Genomic DNA, 16,089 nt, shown 5'->3' with positions numbered 1-16,089 from the left:
TACACACCCTGTCCCTACGGTGTGAGCGGTGCGCCACGAGTGCCCGTCCGCATTCTCCAGCGCGAACGCACTGTCGCTCGGGTGGGGTGCCGGACACGGCGGGCACGGTAGCGCTTGTCTCCGCAGGCGGGAGCGCATTTTTGGAGACGTTTTCCTTTTTTGCTTCCTTTTGTTCTAGGAATGCCGAGTTACTGGTTGTACTAGTTTGAATGATCATGGTAGTTGTCTCTTTCCTCGTATTGAAAACCTAAGGTAGACATCTTTTTCTTTGGAGAAAATACATGACTAGAAATCTGAACAATCCTGATCGTCGAATTGTTTGGCCAACTCCTTTACCTGCGCAAATGAATAGATGATCCCATGCATTGTTAGGCCAACTCCTCTACCTGCCCACCAAAAGCTTCGGAGCTTCCTTCCAAGCTTCGCATGAACCTAGGTTCATTTATATGACCTGGACAATCTTAAATAATTGACCAGCAGAGAGAAAGCATACAGAATCGTTTACTGTATGATTACATTCATACACATATGTGTAATCTGTTCCTTGCAATGACTTCAGTTACAGACAAAACACACGCACAGAATCCAATGGCCGCCTCCTCGTCGCCGTCGTCGTCCACCCGCCCGATCGCTAGCTGGACGTGGCGTTGTTGACGACGGTGATGTTGAGCTTCCTGAGCGTCTCGAGCGCGATGAGCTCGTTGGCCCTGTCCGTGGGGTGGTACTCGTCCCAGAACACGTACTTGCTCCGGTCCTTGCACAGCGTCGACAGCGGCGTGCAGGTGAGCGTGGGTCGGATCCGCCCCAGCGTGCAGCACGGCGCCCGCGAGTCGTTGAAGCCGTGCATGTACGGCCGGTCGATGATGTCCTGGAAGTAGTCGTACGCGTCGCCGAACCGGAACGTCGCGTTCGGCAGCGACGACGACAGCCGCGCCAGCAGCGCGCCCGCCTGCGCGTTGAAGCTCCGCGCCAGCTTGTTGGTCGACTCCTGGCAGCCGCCGGAGGAGGTCAGGTAGCGCTGCAGCGGGATGCAGCCCATGGGGCCGAGGCCGAAGAAGGTCAGCCGCCGGGCGCCCAGCGCGTGGAGGAGCCGCAGCTGGGCCTCCAGGGTGTCCACCATGTACCGGACGAAGGTGTCGCCGTTGTAGGTCCACGAGTCGGAGTAGACGGGGAGGAGGTAGTTGTTGATGAAGTCGTTGGCGCCCATCGCCACCACGTAGTAGCCCTCGCCGAAGAACTTGTCCGCCGCCGCCGCGCCGATCTTCTCCCGCATGAACGCCTGCGTGCCCTGGAACAGCTCGATCTGCTTGTACAGAGAGAACCTCTGGATCTGCACGCCGTTCGATCGATTGAGTTGAGCAACACCGTTGCAACAAGTTTTCTTCAAAAAAAAAAGAAAAGGAAAAAAGAATGGCTAGCTTACAAAAAGGGACGACGTCTCGTTTAGGATGCCGCCGCCGCCGGAGGCGTAGTTGACGCCGTTCTTGAAGATGGTGTCCGCGTCCAGCGACGGGTCCAGGAACGCCGGGGCGCGCGGCAGGCCCATCTTGTCGCCCACGATGTCGGCGACGGTGCGGCCGTTGCAGAACCTGCCGTTGGGCATGCCGCGCCCGAAGTCGATGCCGTACCACGGCGTCGCGGCGCGGGCCAGGCTCTTGGTCAGGTAGTTGTTGTTACCCACGTCGGACAGCGAGTCGCCGAAGATGAACTGCACCACGTCGCCGCGGCACAGACCCAGGAGCAGCGCCACGGCCAGGGCCACGGCAAGCGGCTTCCTCTCGCGAGCCATTGCCGCCATCGGCCGGTCGGTCTTGCAAAGTTTCTGTCTCGAGGTCGGGGGCGGCGACCGACCTGCAGGGATTGCCTCTTTTAACGGTGAGGTGATCTGCCGGCCGACGCTACTAGTAGTTTACCGGGGTTTGACTCGATTTGCATGCATGGACAGGTTTGGGGGTTCGGGATGGTGATCAGTTCTTGGGCTTTGCAGCGGCGAGCTCAGAGTTGGATGTGGTTTGATGCACCTACCTACCTGCGAAGCGTGGGAAGGAGCTTTTGGTGGCAAGTAGGGGAGTTGGCCAAACATGAGATCATTTGCTCCGGTGGTCGCTGTGCTTCTCTTTTGCAGTACTTCCTCATCAGTCTTCAGATTAATGTTCAACACATCTTAGTTTTGAGTTTTGACCATCAGTATCTCCTTGAATATTTCAAATAAGCTTTTGAAGATGGTATTGCTAAATTTGTCTTAAATAGTTAGTTTTAAATTATTACACATTTGTTGTATTTTTGGATGTGTTTAATACTAAACTCATGGTCAAATAAGTAAAATAATGTTTTGGTGACCGTGCCACTTTCTAAAATGAATTTATTTGAAAACTGGAGGGAGTGGCTGCTCTTTCAAAGTGCTAGAAATGGACTGAAAAGAGTGTTTTGTTGCTTACTAAAACATTTAATTTGACAGTTAAAACTTGAACAATTGATTGAGAAAAATCTGAATTTCCCCGTCCATGCCAAGATGCAGTTTCTTATATTAATAACCAGTCATTGGCATTAGGTAGCACAAGTAAAATTCCATGTCAAGCGGCTTCCTCTAGCGAGCCATTTTTCTTGTTAAAAACTAATCATTTTCTTTGTAATACCACCAGGGAATCTGAAATCTTTGCTATTTGGTGGTTCAACATTTACTTAGCTAAAGTACGGGTCAATTTCTAATTTTGACCTTTTTCATCTTACTTTTTTCCTTTTTGGCAAGTACCATATTTTTCATTTTTAAAAGGTTTTTTCTCATATCTACTTTTTGTTGCTCAGCATCTTCTTTACTTATCCATGTGTTGATTTAGCAGTTTACAAAAAAAAGTATTGACTCAAGGTTTTTTACAATTTGTTGACTCGACAATTTTAGGGATTCAACTTTTCTATATGGGGACTGTTAAATAAATAATTTTTATAAGAAATATTAATTCAACAAACAATTTTCTAAAGAGATGCTAATTCAATAACTTTTATTAGAATTGTTGTTTCAATTTAATTTTACAAATTTATTGAATCAATGTTTCTAGTGACTTAATATTTTATAACTAAAAGAAGTATAATGTCTTTTTTTTATTATGTAACCACGCCGCCTCTACCAAGTCGTACTGTACCGTTAAATAGCAAGCCCCAAAAACATTAGCAACAAACACAACTCTAGAGTTTCAGACTTTCAGGTTAAGCATAACCTCATTCCAAAACAAAACAAGAGCTGTAATCAAATCCAAACAACAAAAAGACGAGATATAGGCATAGCTGTAAGTCAAGTGACACACACATGCACGAGGCATCAATTAATTTTATAAAAATCAATCATGCAAGGAGATGGCAGGTTTGATTTGAGATGTAATTCAGAATAGCAGTACCGTTTTCAGGATCACCAGGAAATTTCATGATTCATCAAATTATTACTTCATCAAATTATTACCATCTCCTGTTATCATGTGTGTAAAACAGCGGTATTAAACAAAACTCATTCTTGAATTTCAGGTCATAGGCCAGCCTCATTATTATTACTTCATTAATTAAACAAGAGAAATAACCTGGTTTAGACTTGACACGAGATAAGATTGGTAAGAACAACTTACTCAAGGGGCACAATCTGAATCACATTTGAAGAGATCAGTTTTAGACAAATCACGAAGATGACTGATACGAGGAATAAAGTGGTCGCATCTACTACTTGTAAAATCAAACTGAGCACCTCTTGAAGCTCTCTTCTCCAACGGAAGCAACCTACGCTGCTCTCTAATAGACTTCTTAGTGCCACAGTGGCGACCCTCAATTATCATCAACTCCAGCATTTCGGCACGCAACACAAAGAATGTTGCAAGGTTAAGTTGTGATGTTGTGCCTTGATACTTTCTCAACGCAACTGTCTTCAGACGGATGTCAAGGCTTTTGATAACATCATCGTGCCACAAACTATTGTGCCCCGACACATTTCGCGTCTGATATAAAATAGATAGTCTCATAAAAAAATAAAATAGATAGGAAAAAAACTTATAGATGAAGGATTGACAGAATTGTAAGTTGATGAAGCATGAGTCGAAGCTAAACCATCAACTACAATAGAGCATTGTTACCTGGATGTACAGCTTCTCCAAGCGAGGAAAGCATCTCATCAAGTCGATGAACATATCAATGCTTAGAGAAGGAATATTGATAGCCAGAATCTTGACGCCGCCCACCACTGTAACGAAGCTAACGGCGCTCAATTCCTTCACCAAACACCAAACACGACATTAGGGCATCTCTAAAAATGCAAATACTAATAATGAATTCTCTCTGCACGAGGAAGTTCAGGGATAAGAGTACAAGACACCTCGCGAAGGCGAAGAGATCGAGAATGTAATGCTACGGCCTACGGCTACCTGAAGTTCTGCGGCCTCAGATTTCAATTTGGCGTAGAAATCAAGATCACAAAGGCAGTCTACGGTCTCCAGTTTGGGTACTCAAGCTGGAGCAACCTCTCAAGCAAAGGTGCGTGTTCGATGATGAGTTCCCCGGTGTGAACGCGCAAGCCGAGGCTCACAAGGCTAGGGGAGTTGATGCGTATGCAGCGGAAGCGAGACCTGCCGGTGAGCAGCAGGGACTCGAGGACGGGGCAGCCTGAGATGATCCTGTGCAGCGAGCCCTCCGAGATCACGACGTCCTCAAGGCCAAGCTGCCGGAGCCGGGGGAAGCAGAGCGCGCCGTCGTCCGGGACGCGGTACTTCGCGATGGTGGCGACGCGGAGGGTGGCCGAGAACCGGAAGGTGGAGGCCGGCAGCGGGAGATTCGCCGGGAGCTCGTAGAGTCCCCCGATGTCGAACTCGAGCTCCTGGAGGCCGTCGACCGCCGGGGAACGGAGCCAGGCGTCTACCACGGCGGGCCGGGGGTGGAGGTGGGCAACGCCGACGGAGAGGCGGCGGGCGGGCCCCGGGTGGGAGGCGAGAATGTGGGAGGTAAGGGTGACCAGCTCCTGCTCGTCGTAGCGGGGCCACTGGAGGTCGTGGTGGTCGAGGTTGAGCGGGGCGGAGCGCCACCGGGAGGAGAGGGTCTGGGTGCGGGCGGCGTCCTTGGTGGGGAGGAGGGAGATGATGTCGCCGAGGATATCGGCGTGGAGGTGGCTGATGCGGTCGACGCCGTCGTCTTCCTCCCGCCCACGTCCCTCCACGCCGGGCGGTGGTTCTCGGCCGTGTGATCCTTCGGCCGGCTCGCTTCTTGTAGATCCGCCATGGGGCGCGTCTGTCTGCGACGGCGGCGGAAGGGTCTCCTCCGATTCTATCTCCCTCTTCCATGATCGGCGATTCGGCGGTTCCGTTGGGCAATGATAGACGATATACAACAGTTTTTTTTGAACGCGCCTCACCAACGCATGTTTAGTTTGGAGGGATTTATTATAAACCTATAAACTTCTCGCACGAAGGAAAGTTCACAGAAAATAAGTTTCATAAGCATCTCTTGGAGGGATATACGTAGCAAACTATTAGTAGCAGAAATAGCAGAAATCTGCAAAGATGAATGTCAGAACGATTTCGGAGAGAAGCACCATCGAAGGCCAGAGACCATACATACAAACAGAGCAGTAAACTCTCATTACCTCGATGGATACAGCCGTGAGTGTCCAAGAACTACAAATCCAAGCCACAAACCTGTACTTGGATGGACATGCAAAGAAAAAACAGTAGGTACAGATTAGTGTCTTATTCAGTTCAATTTTACTCCATAGATTGGATAACAATTCACTACTTTAGATGAACTAGAGGCATCCATAGATTGATCCATGCCCATCCCTACTAAAAGCTCACGGCTAGGATGAAACAAAAGTGCTCTCCTCCAAGATCGATCTGAGTATTCGGTGAAGGGAAGGAAAGAAACGAAAAAGGAAAAGAGAGCAGAGCAGATTCGGTGGGAGGCGGGGGACGGGTGTTGCGGACGCCCATGCATCTCCTGGTGGAGGAGGAAGTGAGCGGCGCCATGGCCGGCTGCTCCTGGTGCTGAATGATGGAGGCGCTGCGTGGTCTCACGGCAAGCGGCAAGACAGGGGCAGACGGCGTCGCAGCAGCAGTACGGGCGGACGGCAGCGGGCCACACGGGGCAGCGCTGCGGTGGTGGCGGACAAAGCTCCAGGTGTGACCTCGGCGGAGAAGAGCGACGCAGGGGCAGAGAGAGCTCGGCACCGGAGGGCGCGAGGGGCGGTGGGGCGCCGAGGCCGAGAAGGAAGATGGGGGCAGGGCAGGGGCAAAATTGGAAAGTAGACTGCGATCTGTATTAGGGGCGACAGGAAAAAATGGAAAATCGATCTCTACTGTTGACGACACGATTTTCCGAACGGAGGGAGTATAAGTTTACAGGGCTTATGAGTATAAGTCTCACTAATAAGCTCTTATGTTTGGATAAAAAGAGACTTATTAAGAGTTTATTGGTGGGGTTTATAATAAACTCCTCCAAACCAAACATGCCCTGAGATGAAAGCAGTACAACCAATACAATCCTTAATACAGCATTTAATAGGCAGAAGCTAAGCACCGTCAAACTAGTGGTGGGCAACCCCAACTCCAGCACGAGCAGCGAGAACTAATGGAGGATAAAACACACTCAGACGAACAAACCTAGACACAACCATTCAAGTGAGCACAATATCATCAAAGGTGCACGAGATCTCTAAGCAGCGATGATGATGGTGGCAAAGCATCCATCCGAACAACACAAACGAGACGGCAAAGCATCCACTCAACCAACACATCAAGGTGGCAAAGCATCCACCCGACCAACGCAACTATAGCGGCGGAGCACCGGCCACCACGATGACGATTTGGCGACTGGAAGTTCGATTCCGTCGTTTTCTCATCAGATTCTGAGGGTAACCGCAGGTCCTCAAGGCTCAAGCTAGGAGGCGCCGACTTGCGCCATGAACCGGCCGGCAGGAGCACATCACGGCCGTGCAGCTGTCGTCCAACAACTTGTCTTCCTCGTCGCCTCCAGCATGGGTGCCACCATCGACGCCCTCCATCCCGTCTTCAGCGCCGCACCAGGCGCCCTGCACTGTCTAATCTGTCCGTCAAGCGAGGGTTCCACGGATGCCGTGAGCGAGTGCCGCCGCTGCCGTCGTCCAACCTGTCCATCAAGCGAGGGCTCCGCCGATGCCGTGAGCGAGCGCCGCCGCTGCCGTCGTGGGCGCTTGCCGCCGGGAGGGAGCCGCCGATCCAAATTTTGCGTTTTTCGTTGGAGACGAGGAGTCAGCTCGCTCGTCCGATTGGACTGAACCGGTGAGGGTGGATAGTTTCGTCAGTTCCAGGGGCTTGCTATTAAAATCGAATATAGCAAATTATCATAGATTTATGGAGTGTACCGGCAAAGACACAGCAAAAGCCAACTTTTTATAGTGTTCACGGGCAAATTTTGCCTTGTTTCGATGTCGGCTGGTCTCACAGGTTTCTTTCGAGAGAGACGGTTCGGTTGCTGTGCAGCGCAAACTGCTGGGCTGCTCGCCTGTGGCCTGTGGGCCGTGCTTATTTCCTTCGGCCCAAACTACGGGCCTCATTTCAACTTCGTCGGATGGGCTGCCGCCTGTGGGCCGTGCTTATTTCCTTCGGCCCGGACTACGGGTCTCGTTGGATCTTAAATCTAGCGTGCTGATCGTGTCCCGGCTCCCGGCTCTGCAGCAGGCTCGAGCAGGATCTCGACGCTTCGCCTTCCCAATAGCTCGCGGGCGGGCGGCCAGCACCACGAGCTCGTTCTTCCTCGCCGCCCGTCGCTCTCCCGTAGCATCTTCCTTCCTGGCCGATGATGTGAGCTCTTCCTTTCTCGCTGCTCTTCTCTTTATCATCCCGGCAGCTGTTTATGGTCGGAGAGACATCGCGTGCAGCCGAGCGGAAACCAAGCGCGTCCCAAACCAAGCAGGCGCTGCACCCGAGGTCGACCGCGTCGCGTCACGCAGGTGCGGCTGGTCGCTGGACACCCCGTCCGCGAGAAGCATCCGCGCCACCCATCTGCGGCAGATGATAGCAAAAGCAACGGTGACGGCAACCCTCTCGTGCTTCTGCCTACCGGCGCCCGCGTGCAATCAAGCCAGCAAGCTCAAAAACGCTTGCATGCGGCCGCACTTGTTGAGTCGATGTTGACATAGGAGATGCACAACATGTGCTCGATGATTTGCATACGAGAGTTGATGTTACTGATTCTCTTCCATGTCCCTTGCAGTGTGCCGTGTATTTATGGAATGATTATGTTCTACTACAGGGTGCCATCATGTGTACAAGCAAAGCTGCAAGGCCTTCTGCATTGCCTTCCTCAAGATCATCACCAGGAATATCGCTGATGATGCCCTGTTAATTCATTTGTTCATGGTAGATTTCTCAGAAAAGCAGCTATTCTCCACTCCACAGTACAGGTAATTCCTTGCTCTTCAATTCTCAAACTAGCTTTTGAGGAGTGGGTCAACTGATGTTGTATGTGCACCATTATATTCATATGCCTGATTTCACACTTCATGTTGAGAAGTCACTTAATTAGCTAGAAACTCAATAGATCTTCTAAATGTTAAATTAGATTCTGTATGTGTGGAACAGTGGAAGCACCAAAATTATAGGAGAAAATGATGTAGTTTCAGGCGTTATAATGGCTCTTACTCAGACTTTTCAGTTATATGGGATGCCTCTATGGTTGCTTCTACAGATAGCAATACACTCTGATTTATGCTACAAATTTGACAGTAACAGAATTTGTAATTTTAGTGAACTCTGTAAATCTTAATTTCTGATCATCTGCCAGTTTGCATGCCTTAACTATACTGGATCCACACTTGAAGTTAGTTGCTGTAAATTTTACAGGAAAATAGACAGTGTTATTTCACATTCAATAATATTCTAAACTAAAAGTTAGTAAAGTATTGCATATCCGGTACATATGGTGGGAAAGGAAAATTCTAGCTTCTCCTTTGCCTTTGGTTGTAAGATAGAAAATCTGAAGCATTTACCATGTTGTCTATTTCCTACTACGGCAAGTGACACCAAGCTTGTTACTTTGTAATTATCCACTTTAACACATGGGATAAAGACAACCTTTTTTTTGGCTTTTTTTGACACCACCATTTAAGCTATGGCTGAACTGATGTACCGATCCTAGGTTGCCAGCAAAGGCAGCAATAGCATCTCCAAAGGTACAACATGCTCAGCTTCAATAATAGAATAAAACGTTATATGAAAGTTCCTGCTAGCAAGTCTTCACAGTTAATTACAATTTTGTTATACTTGATTCAAAAAATGTATTTTGCATCACTTTGATCATAGTCATTGAAAGCTTGAGGTTGCATCAGGGTTTTGCCCTAATCAAAGCTTAAGGTGATTCAATATCTTTCATTCTCTGTGGAAATTGTTGATAAAATACCCAAACTGAATATATATCAAGTCTATCAAAAACCGCACCTGCTTTCTACGCGCGCTGCACTCAGCCGGATAGCCCAGCGGCAAACTTGCTCTCCGGCCAAGAACACACCCATCAACCATGGACAGCAACAACGCCACGGCTGGCGCCGTACCCGTCGCCGCTCCCCTCGCACGCCTGCCGCGTCGCCGCCGGGCGCGGGGCGTCCAGAGCACGCTGGCCAAGGCGTCGATGCTGGCCAATTTCCTCCCCGCGGGCACGCTCCTGGCCTTCGAGGTGGCCCTCCAGGCGGCGTCCGTGGACGGCTCCTGCTCCGCCGTGAGCGTCGCGACGATCCGGGCCCCTCCTCCCGCTCTGCGCCGCCTCCTGCTTCCTCTTCCACTTCGCCTACAGCTTCCGGACGGGAAGGTGTACTACGGCTTCGTCACGCCGAGGGGCGAGGGGCCTGTCGCTGTTCAGGAATCAGGACCGGGCTCGGCGTCGAGGTGCCCAGGGAGGACAGGTACGGCTCGCCTTCGTCGACGTCGTGCACGCGGTCATGTCGGTGCTTGTCTTCGCGGCCGTCGCGCTCGCCGACTACAGGGTCTCCGGGTGCCTCCTCCCGGGACACCGAAAGGAGATGGACGAGGTGATGGAGAGCTTTCCGCTCATGGCGGGGGCCGTGTGCAGCGGCCTCTTCCTGGTGTTCCCCAACACCCGCTACGGCATCGGTTGCTTGGCTGCTTGAAAACAAGCAGAGACCACAGACCAGACCAGAGCATGGCAGTGTAACTTTAATAAGTACAAGTGAGCAAATGGTGTCTTCATCTTTTGATGCTATATGCTTTCCGGCACCTGTTATGTAGTATAATCCTTTGAAAAACTTAAATGTGATGTAATCCTATCTTAGTCAGTACCAATTTGAATATTTTCAGAATGAATCATAACGGGGACTGTCATTGTATAACTTCAAAATTTTCAGGTGTGGAGGGAACACAGAATGGATCATATAAGAGAATAGCCGTCGCATAGCTTTACAACAGATGCAAAATGCATTCCTATCAAAGAATGGTAACACTGCCTCTCAATCTATCCTAACAAGTAACAAGATAACCTGCCGCCTCTGTATCCTACATTCTAACAGATATTTTACAAGGAGCCACACTGTAAGCAAAGCAATACCCTCCTACCTACGCCAAAAACAGATGTGGCCTATCATCGTCTACAAATGCGTATTCCCTAGTTAGACTTGAAATTCTTCCAACTGTGGACAAAACTAAATAGAAGATATCCAAAACTTTGTAGCCTTCCAATTCTGCAAGTCCTTATAGATAGGGATGTGTCAAGATTGTCATAGCGCAAAGGTTTCGGTTCAGGCAACGGCCAACAGCAGCCACCGTAAGATGAAGGGCTGCTTTTCGTTAGTTCTGTTACTCTTTGCAACATGTTCCTCGTTTCGTTTTCTGAAATTTGTCCCAGAGGCACATCATATCCCTTGGTTCTTGGTAGTGGGCAATCACATACCCATCCTCACAGCCTTCGATCAAGATCCTCCCATCATTCTCGTACTTGACATCCAAGCCATCCTTCTTCATCTCATTGATCCATATCCCCATTGCGACATCCTCCAGTTTGAACATCTGTAAGAGTCAAGATGACAAGATTGTAGTTAGTAGAGGTAGAATTCACATAGAAATCAGCAGCTGATAAAGCTAGGCATTTTTTTAGATACTGAGTAGATCCTGGTATTTTGATGTTTGACTTTAAATGCTATCCAAACTGAAGTAACTAAACCTTCACAATTACTCCGTACAACAGCACAAAAGGAAAAATTCACAGAAGTTTGGGCAGTACCTTTAACTCCCCCCTCTTGTGCTTCCTGTAAACTTCCTTTGCTATATCCTGTGAAACAATGTATCCTGGTCCATGTGCCCAAGGAGGATAACTCTCCTCAGGCCATTCCTACTCAAAGTAAAGCATTAATTACAACACTTGATCCACCATTGAAATGACAGTAACAGGGAAATTAAATTATTGAAAATAGCAGCAGAAGTGCATGCCTAAAAAACAGTTGTGCTGAAGAAGAAAGTGACAAACAAGCCTTAATTCGTGCTTAAACAGTATGCAGCCATGCAGGTGATTAACCAGCTTTTATGTTGATTCTCACATCTTCCCAGGATTAATTACTGGATGATTACGTAAAGGAGTGATTGTGGACAAATGTACATAAATTTATTCTTTCTAGCTTGCACATGAAATGTAGAACCTGTCTACTCCATGTGCTTACCAATTGCATGATCTCTTGATATAAAAATATATAGTTTAACTAAAACTTACCTCAGGGGTTATGTACCATTTGCTATATGGATCTCGATGAGGCTGAGAATCAGAATTGACACGACCATACAGAAGTCCATGGCTGATATTTACTCGGTCTAGGGAAGAAAGTATTTCATCCACTCGAACAAAAGCATCGTCATCTGTTTTCATCACATACTTGGCTGACAGGACGTCTGTCTGTAAAGAATATTTGCTTAGAAAATGCACATGCAAGTGTCCTCTAAATTAAATAAAACATATAATAAATTATACATACCCCATAGATGCAGATCGCTATGGTCTTCCAGAGAATAAGGCTATAGTAATCCACAAATGGCATCAACTGGATGTCTCCATATGTCCGTGCTTCATTCCAGAGTTCTTCATTCACCACCTCATTTTTGTGCTTTTAAAAAATGGAAGGAAGATGAGTACAGAGTAGACTGAAGTTGGGAGCTCTAACTCAAACTAGTAAAGGGGTGAAAAGCATAAAAAATAGAACCAGAGGTGGTTACGCCTTATATACTGGGACGGAGGGAGTATGTGATTGATAATGATAATGCACTCAACATATTGTTTAGGATGTATTAACATGAGTGATGCCTTCTGTGCTGTTGTCTTTCTACATACACAGTTTGTCTCATGCATACATTACTTCTAAGCATAGAACCATAATAAAACAAAATGCTGCAGCTACTATATGGTCGAATTACTATGATATATCTGTCCTCTTTTCAAATTTCCGTTCTTACCAGGCCAACAAAGAATCGGACTGCAACTTTTGCTGAGCGGACAACATCATATTGCATCCAAGTTCTGCGAACTGCCATCCGGCGTTTGAAATTGTTTGCTGTAGAGAAGACCCCTACAAAAAGATCAACAAATCTATCTATAGGCACAGGTGGAGCCTTCAATGTTTCCAAGTCCATGACATGCTCAAAGTCCTCTGTTGTAGGCAGACCACTTGCTATCACAGAGAGCAATTTAATGTCTCCTGCAATTCTTACTTCACCAACAAACCCCGGTTCCATATCCTGGATAGATCGATGTACAAAGTGTAAAAACAATAACAAAATAAAACACCCATAACAAATTGTGATATCGCTATAATAGAGTATAGGTAATTAAAATAGTTTCATATCGGTGTGTATGAGAAAGAAAATATTTAAGCATGAATTCAAAATCATTTTGACTATACATTGCTATAGGACGCAAAGGCATGATGGATTACTTGTGCAAGCCTTACCTCTCGGAACGCAAAGGAAGTGATATGTTTGCCATCTACCGTCATATGAATCCCATGTGCTCCGACGCGAAGAATTGCTACAGCAAGATATCCCCGTTTGAAGGGGAAATATTTTCTAGGTTCTGCACTCTTTTTCCTTGCAGGTGGCATGGTTGAAACATTAGAACGTAACTTAGAGGCCAAGATTTCTTTCTGGTCCTTGCCTACCATGCCACTACATTTTTCTAGATCATCCACTGTAAAACAAGAGAAGGCAAAGAACCAATGTCAATGCTGAGACCAAGATTAAATACATTCGTGCCAGACCACAAACCATTTTGTTGAAAAAAATCATGAAGGAGAAACCACATTAAATTATATTTTCGTCTCATTTTATTTGTAAATTCCCAGCTTTGATACTTCAACAAGTGGATATGAGTATATTGATATTTTACTAGGTCTTTCTCATACATAATGCAATACTGTATTATCATGGTGCTTGCATAGGCTGAGCAAGATAAGTACCTTTTGCACTGTCCTTAGCATCCGATTCAGAAGATGGGCAGCGGTCTTCAGAACCCCAATCATCAGCTACAGTCCATGTATTTTGGACTATTACAGGATCTTCTGTAAGTTTATCACCAAGAAGACGGACATTATAATGAAGCACAATGGGAGGGTCTGGTTCACCAGGAACTGCAGCTCCAGTTAACTCTATCTTAAAATTACCCAGAAGACCACCAGGAGTACCGATGATAGTTATTGAAGAGCCCTGAATCAATCCACAGGGGATCTTTAAAGCAAACCTATCCCCTAGCCGCGTGGCATTCATTCTTCGGATAGAATATGGGCATTGTTTTCCTTTGTCCTTTTGCTGGGTGCTGCCATTAACAGAAGAAATCGAATCATCATATGCCAGGGCCGTATTTAGTTCTCTCCATGCAACTCCAGCTTCCTTGATTGCCTCCACTCCATCTGGTAGGATATGGGCATGAGATACTAGATCCCTCAAATGATTCCAAGAATGCAAAGACTGTAGTTCTTTATCAGAGAGATTTCTGGTAATGGAAAGGTTGGATGCCAAGAGTTTGGTAGATATTACTTCAGAAGAGTTCTGTGGATTCTGGATTGCAGGTGGGTTTGGAACATCTAACCAATGTAGTTCTGCTGTTCTGTTTTGCTGGAAGACATACTGAAGGGACTTTTCCGCGAGTGGGCTATCCAATATCACATATCTTAACATCAAGATGATGAACAGAGATACTATGACAAAGCCACCATGCCATTTCTTCATCACTCAAAAACCTTGTGACAAGTTGGGCCGGGGTTCGCATTCACTATGTCTTCACACTAAAGCATCGCACAATTTCAGAAGAAAAAAAATCAGAACAAAACCATCCGATCAGAAAGTTGAACAATTCCTGCTGAACTGTCACCCAGATGTGGTATGTTTCAACAACTACTTCAAAGTAACCAAACGTTCCAAGGTGTATCCTGAAAGCTTAATAACCGCAAGGAAGCGTAGCAGCAAGACTTGAGGCAGGTAGATGTGCCCTACTAACCAGAAGAAGCCACCAAACAAGAATGAACTTTATCCTGTAAAGAAGAAGATGCAGGCTCATTAATGTTTTGTCACACTGCACTTTTGAGATTTTGATTGCATAACAGCATTCATTCGCGCATACAAGGCTATGGTTTAATAACACGCCATATGTGTATTACGGTAGGATTCCAGTCTGCGTATATGTGCACTTGCTTGTATACATTTCAAAATCTATCACGAATGACATACTCACAGAACCCACGGCTAGAGACTCATCAGTGATGCACTTCAATTCGACTACCAAATGGGGAAAAATTAAGGTTGGCTATGAATCACATCGCATCAAAAATAAAAAGGCAAAAAATATTGAGGAAAAATCTGACGGAGCAGGTGGGATTGCGGCTACCAATAACCGAGCTAGATATGTGTGTGTGTGAGGGGGAAAATTCGAGCATGACAGTGCACGAAACAGGTGACGCTCAACCTATGCAGATCACGAGAAGCTTCAGACACAGAATCACAACAGCGGAAGGAGAAGCAATTACAGGGAGGGGGGAAACACCAGTTTACATTTCGCAAAAAAAAAAACATCAGAAAATAGACGCCGCGAATCTAGCGTCAACCCACAAACCCCACCGACAAATTTCTTTCGAAGATTTTTTTTTTCAGAAAAGAAGGAAAGAGCGCCAGTGCCTTCGGAAATGGGCAGATCACGATAACAATCCCAACGAAATCTGTCGCACGCCGCAAGCGAGATCAGGGACGAAGCATCCAGCAGCAAGCTCGCGAGCACGCGCACCCCGAATTCCACGCGACAGTGGCAGCCCCCACACGGTTCGCTCCCCACCTCGCAAGTCGCAATGCGACTCGAAGCCAGTAAAGCACAAGCCCAATGCCAGAGCCACTCACCAGGAATCACCGCCGCCCGGCTGCTCGGCCACGCGAAGGCCCCTGTTCGGCCTAGCGGAGGCCGCCCTCACGCGCGCGCGGCGGACCCTCCCGACGAGTCCCGCCCAGCGCCCAGCCCGCCGCCGCGGGCGCCGGAGCGAGGAGGAGCTAAGCGAGCACCGAGCAGCGAGGCTCGGAGCAGCCGCGCCAGAGGGCGGGAGGGAGCGCGCGGCCGAGAAGGGCGGGCGGGGGGAGGGGCCGAGGGAGGGAGGGAGGACAGAAGCGCAGCGCAGGGGAAGCGAAGCCGAAGCCTCGAGGGCGGTGTGGTGTGAGTGTGACCGTGTGAAGGAGGCTGCTTCAGGGTCACGCCACGAACCGGCCGGGCCGCGACCGGGCGCCCGTCCGGCGTCCGGTGTCGCGGGGTCGGGGCGTCGGGCGCCTCCTCTTTTCCCTCCTGCCGACTGCCGTGGCGGAGAAGAGAAGAAGAGTCGCGGTCGTGTGTGGGCGGGCGTGTTCGGGTGGGTGGGTTGGTGTGCGGCCGGGTCGGGTCGACGGCCGCGCGTGCTCGAGCTTGACCTCGCGCTCGCTGCTGCGGTCTGGCTCGGCCGCGGGCGGAGCGGGGCGGGCGGGGTTCTTTCTCGGTCGGAGAGCAGAGCGGGCAGGGGACCCGCGTTTGGGGGGCCGAGGCTTCTTTTTCTACGGCAATCGACTGTGCCAGTCACGCTGCGGCAGTGCCGCT

At 48.4% G+C, this 16,089-nt stretch overlaps 3 protein-coding genes and 1 pseudogene across 3 annotated transcripts; 1 reads left to right on the top strand and 3 right to left on the bottom strand.

Annotated features, from left to right (window-relative positions):
* Positions 1-365: 365 nt before the first annotated feature.
* LOC112890926 (GDSL esterase/lipase At1g74460) lies at positions 366-1,795 on the bottom strand. Its single transcript, XM_025957812.1, has 2 exons — positions 1,424-1,795; positions 366-1,330 (listed from the first exon to the last, which is right to left on the bottom strand). The coding sequence occupies exons 1-2, from the start codon at positions 1,787-1,789 to the stop codon at positions 632-634; spliced, it is 1,065 nt and encodes a 354-aa protein (XP_025813597.1). The 5' UTR covers positions 1,790-1,795; the 3' UTR covers positions 366-631.
* Positions 1,796-3,510: 1,715 nt separating this feature from the next.
* LOC112890556 (putative FBD-associated F-box protein At3g50710) lies at positions 3,511-7,024 on the bottom strand. Its single transcript, XM_025957429.1, has 4 exons — positions 6,945-7,024; positions 4,401-5,375; positions 4,113-4,247; positions 3,511-3,977 (listed from the first exon to the last, which is right to left on the bottom strand). The coding sequence occupies exons 1-2, from the start codon at positions 7,022-7,024 to the stop codon at positions 4,460-4,462; spliced, it is 996 nt and encodes a 331-aa protein (XP_025813214.1). The 3' UTR covers positions 3,511-3,977; positions 4,113-4,247; positions 4,401-4,459.
* A 649-nt stretch (positions 7,025-7,673) lies between these two features.
* LOC112888983 lies at positions 7,674-10,126 on the top strand (annotated as a pseudogene).
* Positions 10,127-10,314: 188 nt separating this feature from the next.
* LOC112888982 (beta-1,3-galactosyltransferase GALT1) lies at positions 10,315-15,871 on the bottom strand. The gene is made up of 8 exons (XM_025955430.1): positions 15,372-15,871; positions 13,445-14,515; positions 12,941-13,176; positions 12,447-12,728; positions 11,972-12,100; positions 11,713-11,892; positions 11,230-11,337; positions 10,315-11,015 (listed from the first exon to the last, which is right to left on the bottom strand). Exons 2-8 carry the CDS (start codon positions 14,211-14,213, stop codon positions 10,806-10,808), a joined length of 1,914 nt encoding a protein of 637 aa, XP_025811215.1. The 5' UTR covers positions 14,214-14,515; positions 15,372-15,871; the 3' UTR covers positions 10,315-10,805.
* Between the last annotated feature and the right edge of the window lie 218 nt (positions 15,872-16,089).

The sequence above is a fragment of the Panicum hallii genome, chromosome 4, assembly GCF_002211085.1.
Source record: "Panicum hallii strain FIL2 chromosome 4, PHallii_v3.1, whole genome shotgun sequence".
In the NCBI taxonomy this organism is placed as follows: domain Eukaryota; kingdom Viridiplantae; phylum Streptophyta; class Magnoliopsida; order Poales; family Poaceae; genus Panicum; species Panicum hallii.
This window is presented reverse-complemented; position numbering and strand designations above follow the sequence as displayed.